This window comes from Tympanuchus pallidicinctus, unplaced genomic scaffold, assembly GCF_026119805.1.
Source record: "Tympanuchus pallidicinctus isolate F22 unplaced genomic scaffold, pur_lepc_1.0 scaffold28, whole genome shotgun sequence".
NCBI lineage: Eukaryota > Metazoa > Chordata > Aves > Galliformes > Phasianidae > Tympanuchus > Tympanuchus pallidicinctus.
In genome coordinates this window covers 2,029,873-2,044,360 of record NW_026294745.1, presented here as the reverse complement: position 1 = coordinate 2,044,360, position 14,488 = coordinate 2,029,873, and the positions used below count along the sequence as shown (strand labels likewise).

The 14,488-nt window shown below is 43.6% G+C and overlaps 1 protein-coding gene across 2 annotated transcripts in view; it reads right to left on the bottom strand.

Moving 5' to 3' along the window:
• ATP2A2 (ATPase sarcoplasmic/endoplasmic reticulum Ca2+ transporting 2) overlaps positions 1 to 8,801 on the bottom strand; it is a 40,733-nt gene extending 31,932 nt beyond the window's left edge. The window contains exons 1-4 of one of the 2 annotated variants that reach the window (XR_008208676.1): positions 8,599 to 8,801; positions 7,599 to 7,616; positions 7,417 to 7,499; positions 40 to 144 (exon numbers count right to left, since the gene is read on the bottom strand). Coding sequence is in view for 1 of the 2 variants with exons in the window: in XM_052691292.1 (XP_052547252.1) it covers positions 40 to 144; positions 7,417 to 7,499; positions 7,599 to 7,616; positions 8,599 to 8,716 (324 nt within the window). In the remaining variant the exon portion in view is untranslated. The remainder of the gene's footprint in view (positions 1 to 39; positions 145 to 7,416; positions 7,500 to 7,598; positions 7,617 to 8,598) is intronic. The other variant, XM_052691292.1, reaches the window with a different exon arrangement.
• Positions 8,802 to 14,488: the final 5,687 nt, after the last annotated feature.

The following is a 14,488-nucleotide window of genomic DNA, read 5'->3' as shown; positions in this document are numbered from 1 at the left end:
AGACACTTGTGATTGGTGTTGCAAAAAACATCTGCATACCTGCCACACTCCCACAATTGCATTGGCTACTAATATAAGTAAGATTACAAAAGGCTCTACAAATGCTGTGATTGTTTCTTCACCTTCTTCAAACCAGGCCAGCACCTGTGAGAGAGAAACACCAATTTTAAATTCAGTGATTTACATAGATACATTGCAAACCTAAGACCAGATAGCTTGAGGTTCAACTCCCCAGACCTGAGCAGTTTCGAAGTATCTTCAGATCTTCCAAGCTCTTGAACAAGCCAGCAATACACAATGGAAAAGGAGACAATCTTTAATGAAGTAGCACAGAGTTCATTCCCAAGCCTGCTCTCCTTTTTGGGAACCACACTGCTACTCTTGCTTCGAAAACGAAAGCAGAAGTTACTGTGAAAAGGCTACGGCAGTGAAAAGTTGCTAATTCTTTTTTTCCCCACAGCTGTCTGAAACAAAATGTAGATTGATTAGCTCAACTTCTAAGTCACAGCACTAGAGCTGTGCATGGTGAAGGTTTATGGATGGCTGGAATCTGAATTTCAACTAAACCATTCGTTATCCAATTAGACACATAAATGAAAATAGCTTTATAAATTTTCAGTGAGATATGAGAAAGAAACATCTATAAATTAAAATATAAGCAGTGTCTTACTGAAGCACTTAAGTGAACTGTACAATTCCATCTGAAGTTGAATTCTAAGCCAAGTACCTAATATAAATTATAACACATTTTTCCTTTAAGTAAATCAACTGGATGACTTGCATAAAAGGCTCCAAGATGTTTAGTTCATTTACTTTCTATTTGTGCTCTAGTTTTAGGATTCTGCCATTCACTTCACTTCTGGAGAATGGGTGAGCATCAGGCCCCTACAGAGCTCTGCAGCTACTGAAGAAAAGTCAAGCTAACGTGACCAGAGAGGAAGAGCTTTTTCGTCAGTGTATTGAGCAACAGGAAGCCTGGAAAGTGACAGTAAATAGGAACAACGTGTTGAGATAATTAGGGCTGGTAGTCAGGCAACAGTGCTCTGAATCACTACAAGACTGCAGTGAGCAAACCATTACTAAAGCAAGCACCACAAATCCACTAACATGCTGCTCAGAGCTATTGCTCAATTGTGAAACACTCCAGGATGTTAAAAGGAAGAAGGAGCAGCAGCATGAAAGCCTCAAGCAGAAAACAGACCGTCAAGCAAATTCAATGCAACAACAAATTTTATTACAAAAGGATAAACTTGTAAGATGCAGGTTATGATTAATAAGAATGAAGCACCCCAACTGGCAGTGCAATATGCTGAGGGTCTGAGCGATCCATCTGGAGGAGATGGAGTTAGGAGCTGTTACGCTCTCCACACTCGCCATCAACCCCAACTGGCTTCTGCCATCAGACTTGCTGAACAACGCAGACTTCGTGGCAGTCTTCAATCATCACATCACCCTTACACCACGGACAGCTTTTACTCTGCCACCCCTACAAAAGCTACACGAAGGGCTAACAGTCCATCTCACTTTTCCCAGCACAGACAGACTCACACAACCATTAGAAAAAGCTGCTTCATGTGTTTCTTTCCTCCCTTTCTTTACTGGAATTCTCAATAATTGAGTTACCCTGTCAATACATAGCACTGAATCAGAACCTGTTGCAAGTTGAAGACCATATGGGCTGTAAAACAACACTGAGAAACCCTGCAACTTTGAGAGGTGAGGAAAGCAGCTACAAGGGAGGGCGTAATGCAAATACATCAAGGAGAACCAGAATCCGTTAGTCAAAGGATCTTTCCTTCGATCAACCATTACTTCAAAAAGAGCAGACAGATTAGAAGCTCTAGTAGCACAAATCTATTAAACTGTTTTAGATCTTCAGCTGCTTGTTGGGTGAAATTATCAATTTATAACTAGATTAAAACGAAATAACCCATTAATCCTGGCAGCAAGACACCCATCTCCCTGCAAAAGTTTCCATGCAGTTATTAACAGGGGTCTAGTTCTAGAATCTAAATATAGCCACATATATTACAGAACACATTAATGTGAACGCTTGGTTCTACTATAGCAAATTACTGCTTCATTAACACTCCATTTAGGACATTTGTGACAGGCAACACACACTGCTGTAACAATTGAGATTTTTAATTTGGTACTAGCCTGATGTTAAAACAAAAACCAGTAAATCCAAAAGGTTGAGCAAGGGGTTTTTAATGAGGCAATTTCAGTAACAACAGATATTATGCTAAAATCTGTAACTCGTGTCCAAGGTATTGAGCTTATGTTACAAAGCTTCCACTTGCACACCGACCCTCAAGAGGCTTTCCTGAAAGTTCTTGTCTGCTACTCAGAATGGCCTCCATCACTGAAGAAGTTTAGAATAATAAGAAAAGAACAAAAATAAGTACTCAGGAGAAATGGGAGTCTGAAAGCGTAAGGGAAATAAACAGCAATACCCAACAGTCCCACGCCAACAGGCAAGACGGGCAGCTCAGAGGACAACTTTCATTCAGCACATTGACTTTAGGTTGCTGGAGTTACAGTGTGCAGGAAGAAAGAAAGGGGGGATCAGAGGTACAAGGCAGCAGTCAGCCAGCAATGAGGGAGAATGCTGACCAACACAGCTAGGAAAGACACATCCTTACAGCCTTTGGCATTTCTACAAATTAAGTTACTATGGCAAGTTGGCCCAGGTGTGTATTTATCATTAAGCAGACAACTGAATTAAAAGAATAGAAGTTTCAAGATAAAGTTCTGTTGCCCAGCAGGCTGTAGCCACCAACAGAAGGAAACAGGTTTATTGACATGTCAACAAAAAGGTTTTTTGGGAACTCAGAAGCAAGCAGATGGAATAGGAGCTCATCCTGACCAAAGAAAAGCCTTCAACTAATTAAAGCTGGTGATGCAGAACTACAGTCAACTTTTAAGTGAGCATTCTTTTCACAGGACACTTTGAATTAACATTCAGTACATTTTGGACAGAGTACTAACTGCTGCTCAGAAAGCCCTCCTTTAATGATTTTTCCTTTTCAATACAAATTAGCTTAAAATGAAGCAGATGCAAACTATTTTAGTAGTCTTGATACTCGCCCCAGTTACTTTTCAGGTACCTGAACACCAGGAAGCACCAAAGAGAACTCCTCCAGTTCAAACAGGATTATTATTTGCTACCCAAGGAGAATACATACATAATCTTGACCATAAATATTAATGGAGCATTATATTGAGTTAACAGATCCTAAGCACCCATCAGATAGAAATGCCGCTCTGTATTTCTTAAACGAAAACACATTCCTGTGATCAGCATTAACAAAACCAAGGAAAAAAAAAAAGATACACAGCACTCCTGTTCAATTTACACAAACTAAAATGGAATCACTGCTGTGATGCTACCCCACCACTTGGTATCTCTAGCCCTATTGAGTAACTTTAGTTTAGCTAGAAGAGTGCCAGTGGGAAATACCTCAGCCGCTGCTCTGGTGCCACATGCAGCTCCTGACCTTAACAGGTAGCTCTGGGTGATCCCAGGGCAAAGCCTGCTGTGTTCTACCAGCACACCTTACTGCCTCCACCAGCAGTTTGCTCACCTTTTACCACAAATGAGGCCATACTCGCTGTAATTCATAGGCTCTAAGTTTCAACAAGTTTTTGGTCGAGTTTCCAGTCTGTATTTCATTTTGTAGAAAAGAGTTCCATAAGGATGTGATGCAAAGGCAGGACTGTGCAGTGAAACACACACTGCTCTTCAAAACATTATTCTGAATTAAGATACAAAAGTAACATTTTGCAACTCCTAGAAGTCATTTACAGAACAAGGCTCTTTTTTTTTTTTTTTTTTTAACTTAAATACAGCAGATTTCAGAGAATGTTACAGAAAGACTAAAAAAGCCAGAACTCACAGAAAATTAAGCATCCTTTTACTTGTACCTAGAATTCAGGGTACAAAGGCCTCTGAACTGCTGAGATCTACTCTGCAAATGACCTCTGCGTAAGCTTCACCGCTGTCTGAGAAAATATTGAAACAACGTCCAAGTCTGCATTTAGCTCCATTTACTCAACATCACAAATCACACAGTTTCCCTTCAAAAGCCATACCTTCAGGCCAGTAAAAATATTGGAGAAATAACAGTGTGAGAATTTAAGCAGTTACTAACTTGGCACATCTGTAACAGCAGCTCCAACCTGGAATGCAGTACACAATACCTACAGCCAAGGCAACAGGCAGCAAATGACCCCTACAATCAGCTAGGGTGACACAGATTCAGCTGCTAGCCTGATTTATTTTTACTGACACATACCTGACAGGCCTTGTGGGAACACAGGACACAAAAGGCACTCAGAACAGAACGCTGCGCTGCGCAACAGGCGAGGTCTCTATACCAAAATGTAGCTGGATGAAGACCTTGATATTCAAGACTGTTGTTTTTCTATGCCATTGACTGTAACATTAAGATTCATTGCCACAACCACCAGAAAAGCTTCCAAGATAAGAAACAGTAATCTAACACACCTTGATGTGCCATCTCTCACATCTGAACCATAAAGCTTTACAGCATACAGCTGGTGAAGAAGTGTTCTGCTCCTTGCACTGCCCTGCAGCACTTGTGCCTTCCTAAAGCACGCATTACAAACGTGTGCCATAGCACAGCAATGCGCGTTCTCTATTTGATCTTCAGTAAGCATAACCGTTCAAATTCAAATTAGAGCAAGTTTTCACTGACACACTCAGGAAAGCTTAAAAATACGGTCTTGTTCCTGATTCTAACACTCTGCTCTCTCACAAGTAATTCAAAGGCTGAGCAAGAGTTTGGAGCCAATGCTTGGTAAGCCATTTTTCCCTATTCACAGCCATTTAAAGTAAACTACTCATTTAAGCATCTTGACAGAAATCCTCCTTTGGATATGCACCAGGTCTAAAAGTCTTCAGCTGCAAGTTATTTCAAAGAGGAGCCATTATCCACGCTTACTTCTGTTGTTACACTACATGAAGTCCTACTTTCTACTTCAATACTATAGTTTAAGATCTATCAAACAGTAATTCACAGTAAAATGCAGTCACAGAACTGAAGTGTGAATCAGCACTTCACCAGGTTCCAGAGAATGATTCTGAGGGGTCCAGCTCTGCCCCCAGGACGTCACAGTCTTGACTTATTAAATAAAGAGCAGTTCTCAATGGTATTACACAACATTCAAAAACAACAGAAGTTTAGCTGACTCCATTTTAAGCCTAATTATCCACTTCAAGATCTCTAAGGTACAGGGAGTTCTGCGTGAACAGAACAAATGGCAAAATTGAATTCTTAAGGCTTGTAAAAGACAGCACAATGCACACATGGAAGTTAACTTTTAACATTGAGTTATTCCATCATAAGAATGGTTTAGCATAATTTACAGTTCCAGCTTTACCTACAGCTCCAGTACTCAAAGCAGTGCTTTAAAGTTCTCTGTCCACAAGTCTAACATAGCTACACACTGCTCAAACATCTTCAGGAACACAAATTACCCAATGTTAACTGCATCCAATTTTACAGCAATCCAGTCCATCTATCAACATTTTCAACAGCTCCTTACTGCTACCATGAAAGCTTCTAATATTCTTTCATCAAGAAGCTTCAAAAGAAAAGAAGACAACGGATGTTCCCTTTCTGAACAGGAAAAAAGACAGAAACAAAGTGGAAGTGCTTTATAAGTGTGAAAAGCAAAATATAACAGGATTTTTCCTTTATAATTCACTGAAAAGAAAACCCTTGCCATTTCTGAATTAGTGTTACAGCGCATAGCCAGAACTCTTAAATGGGAGACACAGCAAAGGCAAAGCAGCAGTCCAAGGTCATACACCATCCCAGCAGCACAGAAGCAGACAACCTAGATCTCTCCTCCCTCCGCCCTTTTGGAGCTCAATCTCCCCACAATTAACAAAACTAAGCATACTGAAAAAAGAAATGGAACCCACTTATTAAAAGGTTGCAGTGTGTGCTTGGCAGTACACAACCTCTGTCACTCTGGCAATGCACTCAGTACTCACATCCAGCAATGAAATCTTTTAAGTTTGGGGAAGGCGATTTCTTCACTTACCTGGTTATAATAAAAACAGGTAACTTGCAATAGAATAAAGGTTAACAGTATTCTGCGCTGTCATTTATCTCACTCTTTTTTTCAGTCCTCCGGGAGGAGAAAATGAGAAAAGAGGAGGAAGCAGAGTTTTAAAATGACCTGCTTATCCACATTTCTACGGGCAGCTTGATTTCCTCTTCAGGAGACAGAAGAGTGAGTAAAGCACATCAATCCCCATGGTCAAGATCAACACCACCAAGCATTGCTCAGCTGGTAACGGCGTACACACACCAAAACCCACAGCACTTCAGGAGAGGTGTCTGCATGGCGATAGCTAAACCTGCCTTGGTCAAGGAGCAGCAGCACAATACGCTGCAGCAACCACACCAGGACAACCTTTCCCCCACATCTCCACAGAACTGTTTCTCCTCTGCCCATCGTAATTACTTTGCCCTTAGCTAAAGAGTCACCACAATTTCCACAACCCCCAAGAGCTGCTGCTTTATTCTATAAAGCAGTTAATTACAACTCCGGGGTAAAGTCTACTATAAACTTTGACTTCTAAACAATTTAATATTCTGCACACTTTTCTTTCTGTCACCCAGCTCCCTAAGACACAGAGCTTTCATCTTCCCTCTATACCTAAAGAGTGTGTCCAGTTTTCCAGTTTTTCAGCAATGCACTCTTCATGTATTGCATAAAAGGACCAGCTAAACATGCTCACAAAGAAATTCAGTTGAACTCTTCTTGTTCTTTCAAAACTGTACGCCAAGCAAGAGGTCCATTTTATGACTATCCAAAGGTCAGTTACCAAATTTGGTCAACAATGGTGCCATCACAGCCGTCATCATTCTTGTCACTGTCAAAAGCAACAACTGTCACCTTGCTATTATCAGGAAGGGAAGGCAACTGGAATACTCGCCATGTAATTCTATTTCCAGTGTGCACTGCATCCAAAAATGTCTTCCAATGATTACACATTGAGCTTGATAACGATTAACTCAAAGGCAAGAAGAGTGACCAGTTAAACGCTTACTCAAAGTTAGTTTTCAAAGCCAACAAAAGCATTGGGAAATCCCACTTCAAACATGCAAGCTGGGTTGAATGAGAAGTGCCTTTAAAATACCTGTCTAGTGTAGTTATGTACTTCTGACTCATACCATAACAGATCCCCTGAAACTCTGTTTTCAAGCACACAAATGTCTCTTCACAAGGTAATTAATTTAAAAGAGAACAATTTACTTAGCATCTTCTACTTCTTGGAAGAAGAAGAGCAGTGTGTGTAATTCCTATATATTAAACACAGGTTGGTCCTGAACCTGCTACACACAGATCGATGAAATAAGAGCTATTCATACTTACAAAAGATATGCAAGCTGCCAGCAACAGAATTCTAACTAGTAAGTCTTCAAATTGTTCAACCACAAGCTCGAATAAGGTTTTTCCTGCAAAATGTACAGACGACATTAAGATTTAGTCATGCATGCAAAAAAGAAAATCAATTACTGACAAGAATTTGTAGAAAATTTTATTGAAATACTTACCTTCCTCAGCTGGTAACTCTATCAGTCACGGATTTTTTCAGGCAGCATGTGAGAAAAAAGAAACGATTGAAGAAATCATTAGAGCGTTATAAGACATCCACCAGATACTGCTCTCAGTTTGTAGACTCAACTGGGCTGGAAAACCATACTGAAATAGCTATTAAAGGGGCTCTGTTCATCAGAGCATCGAATGGGCCTGCTAGTCGTGTGCTTACGGCACACACAGGTTAGCTGGGATCTGCTGAGGGTTATGATTCAGCCAAGTCATCACTCCAGCCAGCTGTGTGACTTCTGCTGTTGCTGCATACAAAGGGTCAAAGGCTCAGAATGCTTTCCAAATGCTGATAAAGATTTTTTCCCCACCATTGCTCACAAAAATAATTTTTAAAAAAAGGAAGCTTGGTTTAAAATATTTTGAGTTCTTTTCTCCACTTGAGGATTTTATTTCTGTTCTCCCTTTATTTCCCCACGGCTAGAAGCATGGAAGGGACGTTCAAGCTGAACAAAAAGAAAAAAGTGTAACCTCACAGCTTTTTATTTTTGTACAACACCGTGAACGAGGCCGAGAAAAGAGGATTTATTAAAAAATATACGACAGAAATACCTCATCAGCATAATTTTATGCCACGGTTCCAAAGAAGAATGTAAAAATTTGGGCCAAAAAGGCATAAGGAAGCAGGGGAAATTGAAGGATAGGGAAAAGAAGAGCGAAGAGCAGCGATCGCTCCATCTCAGCACGGCAGGAGCCCCGCGGGGGGGGGGCGGCGAAGCTGCCAGCCCCGCTCCGGGCTCTGAAAGAAACCCACGAGGTGGAGTTGCAGTCAGCCATCTTCTCTGCCGCGCTCCGATTCCGGGTCCTGCAAGAGATGCCGGCTCCGCTCGCACAGACACGTCAGGCCTCGGAGCGCGGCCCCGGGAAGGACGGGAGGGCAGGAGAGCAGCGCGAAGGAGGGGGGGAAGAGAGGAAAGAGCCGAGGGCGGCATCGCGCCGCTCACCTACCGTTGGAGCCCCATTTCTCCTTCAGCTTCTTCACTTGCTCCAGGCTGAGCCCGGTGCTTTCGTTGACCCCGAAATACGCCAAAACTTCCTCCACAGTCTTTGTGTGCGCGTTCTCCATGGTCGGGGCGGGGAGCGGCAAATGGAGCCTCGCTTCTTCTTCCTCCTCAGCCGCGGAGTGCCCCCTCCTCAGCCCCTCGCTCTCTCCCCCACCGTCCCCGTGCTATCACCATAGACCCCCCCAAACACAGAGCCGGCTTCACTCTTTCCAGAGGAAACAAAATTAAAAAATAGAAGAAAAAAAAAAAAAAAAAAAAAACACTGACGAAAGAAAAAAAAAAAAAAAAGCCCCCGCCCCCCTCCCACCCCACACGCCCTCTGAGGGAGCCGGGCCGCCTCTCCGGAGGGGAAAGTCACGCAACCCCGAGCGCGGCGGGCAGCTGAAGAGAGTGGAGAGGCGGGCACCCGGTGCCGCTTATCCTCAGGGGTCGCCCCTCGGAGGACGATAACGGCACACCTCGCCCCGTTCGCCTCTAGAGAAAAATGGAAAAGGCGCTGTTGGGGAAGGCGCGCGATCCGTCCCTCCCGCCCTCACTCAGACCGCTCGTCGCGGCTCCGGCCGCCCTCCCCCTTTCACCCAGCCCCTCCGCTGTCTCCCGCTCGCTCCGGTCGCGCACCGGCGGCGGCTGCTCTAATGTAACTTACGGGAGCTGGGCCGCCGGGGGCCCCACTCGCCGCCGCGGCATGTGGACGCCGCTGATTGGCCGGCAGAGAGAAGGGGGCGGGGCAAATCGGGGCCACGCCCCGCGGCGCTGAGGCGCGGTCCTGCGCAGCGCGGCTGCCCGCCCTCGGCTGAGGAGAGGAGGAGGAGGAGGAGGGTGGTGATGCAGGCCTCGTGTGGCGGGCTGAGCGCTTCCGCTCCGCTGTGGGAGAGGCCCGCAGGTGGGGTGGCCGCTTTCCCGCCCCCCTGGCCTGGAGTGAACCGCTGTGGCCGCCCTCTGTCCCGGTCTCAACCCGCGCAGCGGCTGAGGGAAGCGGGGCCGCCCCGGCTGAGGGGAGCGCGCTCGGTGACAGGAATGAGAGCCTGGAGCGCGCGTGTGGGGCTGCCCGGCTCTGTCGTGACAGGAACCTCACATAAACGGCCGCGGGGTGCGTGTGGGGCTGCGCGGCTCTGTCGCGACAGGAGCCTCGCATAAACGGCCAGTGAGGGTTGGGCTGCCTCCACCTCAGTGGTGAGGTGGACGCAGCCAAAGGGTGAGTGAGGGGCTGCAGCCACTTCTGTGGGTACGGGAGCCTCACCCAGCCACGGACCCGCCAGGGGTGAAGGAAGGAAGCGTGGCTGCGCGCCTCCCGGCGACACCGGACGGGTTCGTTCCCCGGAGGTCCCGCTGGGCTGCGCGGGCCCTGTGCTGGCAGAGCCGTGTCTTCTACACGACTTCCCCGCTTCCCGCTGCGCCGCACGCCGCCCTGCCAGCATAACAGTGACACGCACACTCAGCCCTGCCTTGCACGGAGATAACGCGAGGAGGTATAAACTGCACAGTGTGATTTCGGCAGCGTGCGTGGTGTGAGATAGCAGCTTCTCTCAGCGCGGTATCTCTGTAAGTGACGGAGACTCGAAAACAGATGCAGAATGCTGAAAACTGACTGATTTAGCCATCCTACCCCTTGATTCACAGAAAGTTCAATGAATGCAGTATGAGCTGTTAGGTCAGCACCGTCTGACATCACTGACACCAGCAATACACGTAGCAAACTGTATAGAGCACAGTATAAATTCCCTTAAAAGCACTTGGCTTCAACCATTTCTTATGCATGTGCAAATACAAGGGCTGGTCTGTTCATGTGTGCTGGCTTACATAAATGCAGATCCTACATACAAGCTGCACATCCATCGCTGCTAAAAACCACCCACAATATCACACTGTGAGAAACTGATCTGGAAGGAAAAGATCTGAATCTTACCTCTGTATTGGCACAGGAAGTGAGGAGAGGGGACAGCAATATAAAATTATGGCATCCTAGGCACTGTGTTGCCCTGCATCCTTTCTAGCAAAAGTGCAACTGCCCCAGAAGAGATTCCTGTGTAATTTAGCCAATGTCCAGATAAGGATTTGTTGACAGCATGTCTGCACTTCACAGGATAGTTCTGAATTCTGAATAAAAATTCATGAGTTAGATCTGATGACCTAGTTTAGGTACGAGAATTAGTTACTCCATGCCCATATTAATTTCATCCTTTTTTATCAGCAGGATTAGTCTGCGTGCCCAAATGTTGCTTGAATACAGTCACGTTGCTTCTTGGACCACTGCATCACACTGCACATACATAGATATGCTCTAACTGTAACAAAAAACAACAACAAAATTGTCATGTTTCATAGTTATTTCTTTCTGTTATGTACTCTGTATGTCATTATTGGTTTCCTTTTTGAGCTTGTTTCCAAAAAGGCTTACGGGAAAGTATTTAGGCATACCAGAACCATGGCATGTGCAATTAGAGGTTGGCAGTATATAAAAAAAAAGTAGTCCAATTGGTTAACAGGCAGAAATGTTGCTAGGAAAGTAGAGTTTGCATTCTACCTAATCTTGGTGAACTCTTGGCATTCTCTAGGATTCACTGTTTCTGCTACAGCTTGACAACTCCTCTTTCCTTGTTTCTCTCTCATCCATTGAGAACGGAGGATTTAATTCTTCCCATTTTTTTGTACCTTTTGAACATAGACTCAAATAATTTGAAAAAAAAACATAGTAGTACAGTTCTGCCACTGAATGCTGTTACAGCTCAGTGAACTTTGGGAGAATGGCTGAACTGAAGACTGCTCTACAGGTGTTTCTCCTCCAGAGCAGAATTTCCTTTACAGTCACTTTCCTGTGCAAAACTGATGCATTGGAATCAGTACCTGATCATTCTGGCATCATTTCATATAATAGGAACTTAGGTTTGCGAATTGAAAAGTGTAATTTCCCACCATTATCCAGGAATTCATAAAGTTTCCTAAGCAATTTGTCTTGTATCTTGAAAGAGATGGTTATCCTGACCCAAATCAAAATGAAGGCAACTCAGCTCTGCCTGAGCTGTGCAAGCCCGTGAAAGCTTCCAGGCTGGTATTCCAGGAGGTGCACATAGCTCTACATTCTCCATCTCTAAGGAGAAAGGAAACTGATTTATTTTGCTGCTATGAAGGAAAGTTGCAGTTTGTTTGCAGAGCGTTACCTTGGAAAGAGGCACAACAAAATGGACTAGCTTTAGCCTTGATGAAATTCCATTCACATAATGGAAGTATACCATTCATGCATTTGGCCTGCTATCTTTTTTCACTGTGATATATTGGAAGAAGAAGCCAACCCATCAGGCAGCAGCATTAAAACTGTTCCTGTAATGCTTACTAATTGAAGTAAATGGGAATTTGGCCTGAGAGAGGACTGCAGGATGCCTTCCTTCAAACTGCAGTAACATTAACTCATCCACACTGCTGCAAAGCAGATGCACTGTAGAGTTACTGGTCGTCACATGGATTGACTCTCGCTGTACACAAAAGATCTGTTTTGCAGCTCAAGTTTCAAAGATGAATTTTTTTTTTGGAGTTAAATGCAGCATGGAAGGCCACACAAAGTGGTGCTCGGCTGTGGCGATACACTGGGTGCTGACCATGGGCAGCAGTACCCCTCCTGTTTCAGGCCTGGATCTCCTTCAGTGAGCGCAGACAAGGTTATACTGCTTAACTGTGCCAAATTAGGTGATGGTTTTTGCAGACTGGCAAAGTGCCTGATGAGACTTTGGTTGGGACCACCAAACTCACTGTGCTCATTACCTCACCTGATTTCAAATACACAGTGAAAAATGGGGGCATTCGTTATTCCTCCTGCTCTACTATTTTATTCCTCTTAAATTGTGGCTGTTAAAATGTTTTAGCCACTTTAAATTACTAAAACATATTAAAATGCTGCAAAAATGCTGCATTAAAATGGAAAGGTTTAAAAACTGCAGTTCTGTGATAGGATAATGCAGTTTAAATATAGTAACTGTTTTTTTTTTTTCCCCAGTCAGCTTGCTCTTTGATTTCATGGTATTATGTCTCTCTTTAAGAAGCTTATAGCTTAAACAGCAAAATGCAAAAAATACTGGGATGAAACAGTTACAGAAACCCAGTAGAAAAATCAGTGGTTAAATGTGAGTTCAAACGTTGGTAATTAAGATAATCTGAATTCATCCTTTATCAACTTTTCTTCTTAGGAAATATATGTTCCTGTACCAGCTGCAGGTAGAATTTGTCCACCACAGAGGCCAAGAGACCGTGCACACAAAGGATAGTGCTGCTGCTGGGAGATTTCTACCAATGGATTCCTGTTCCTGCACAGAACAGCTGCTCGCTGCCTTGGTAGTGCAAAAGAGATGGTGAGCCAGATTCTGGTCTCAGTGACAATAAGAGGTGGCAGTTTGGCTTGGTAGGTTTCTTCTCTTATTTCTTTGTCCTACTGATAGTTATTTCGTTTATCACTGAAGACTCTGTTAGATTGTTTGCCACAATCATCTCCATTTCCCTGTTTGGAAAAATCTCTCTATCCCAATACTGACCTCAACAGGGGATCTAGAAGTATGGGAGAGAGCAACATTTTTATCAGAACCAAGATCCATCATGCATATCTGAAAAAATAATTTTATCCTTATTTGATGGCCAAGTCATTTCTCTTAAAGGGAAATCAGCTTCACTGCTATCTTAAAAATGCACAACAACTTTAGAAACAAAGCACTGGTTGGTGCCCACGAGATTTGAATTATGTTCTCATCCTGACCTGAATTTTCCATCTAATTAAAGTCTAATTCTGATTAATTTGGCAGCTAGCTGCCTTTTTTTTCTTTTCTTTTTTTTTCCTTTGTAAATATCCCTTGTGAGCTTCTGGATCTCGGTTTTACTATCTGTAGAAGTGGCTCAGGATACTGCCAAGCTTGTAAGGATGTGCAGGGTCAGCCACAATACTGATGAAAAGGTAGAGTTTGTTGTTAGGAAGGTGTTACAAAATTGACCTGTATTTTATGTCTGTAGTGAGTTCATGGCTAACTGTTGTGGTCATGCTGCATATCATCTGTAGGCAATAAAAGCTGCATTATTTTGCTACAGGGCTCGGGCCATGCGTCCAGAGCAAAGAGGTTGCTTTGGTTTTGAAGCCAGCAGTCAGCAGTCTCTGGCATTCAGGTGAACAGCACCCCAAGCTGGACACACAAACGCACCACACAGCCCCAGTTCTCAGAGTGTTAATACTTAAGACAGTTACTTTGGATGGTTTTCTTTTGGTGATTCTTGAATACATTAGAAACATTACTGTGGCATTCAGAGCTTACCTTGCACTCTGCTGAACACGTAGTGCTCACTGTCTCTATACTAACCACTATAGGAGAGTTAGTCTGGTGCTCAGCAGGCAAATGACAAGTCCTAGAAACTACCAGCTACAAGGTAGGGCAGTAATTACTGTAGATTAATAGTGCCATTGTATCCGACTCTAGGGGCACTATAAATTCAAATTCCTTTCCTGCTTCATAGATATTTATGGTGACAGAACCAGTCTTGAACACTGAAAGGAAAAGAGAATGGAAATTACTCATCCACAGTTTTTTTGTATGCTCCTGCCTGTGATAGGAAGCATGAAGGAAAGAAGGATGCAAGGATGCCTGAAAAGTACACAGTTTAACACTTCTCATATGTTCCTATCAGTTCATAATGATGCTTGTATTAGTCTGTGAGCAGCAACGACAACCAGAACATTGCTCACTGATGCCAGTGGTTTGTCTTTTCACTTTGTTTACCCCAACTTTGTCTAATAAGAGTCTTATGTTGAAGTGATCTGAATTACTTATTTTTAAAACTTTTTTTTTTGTATTTATTGACCATAT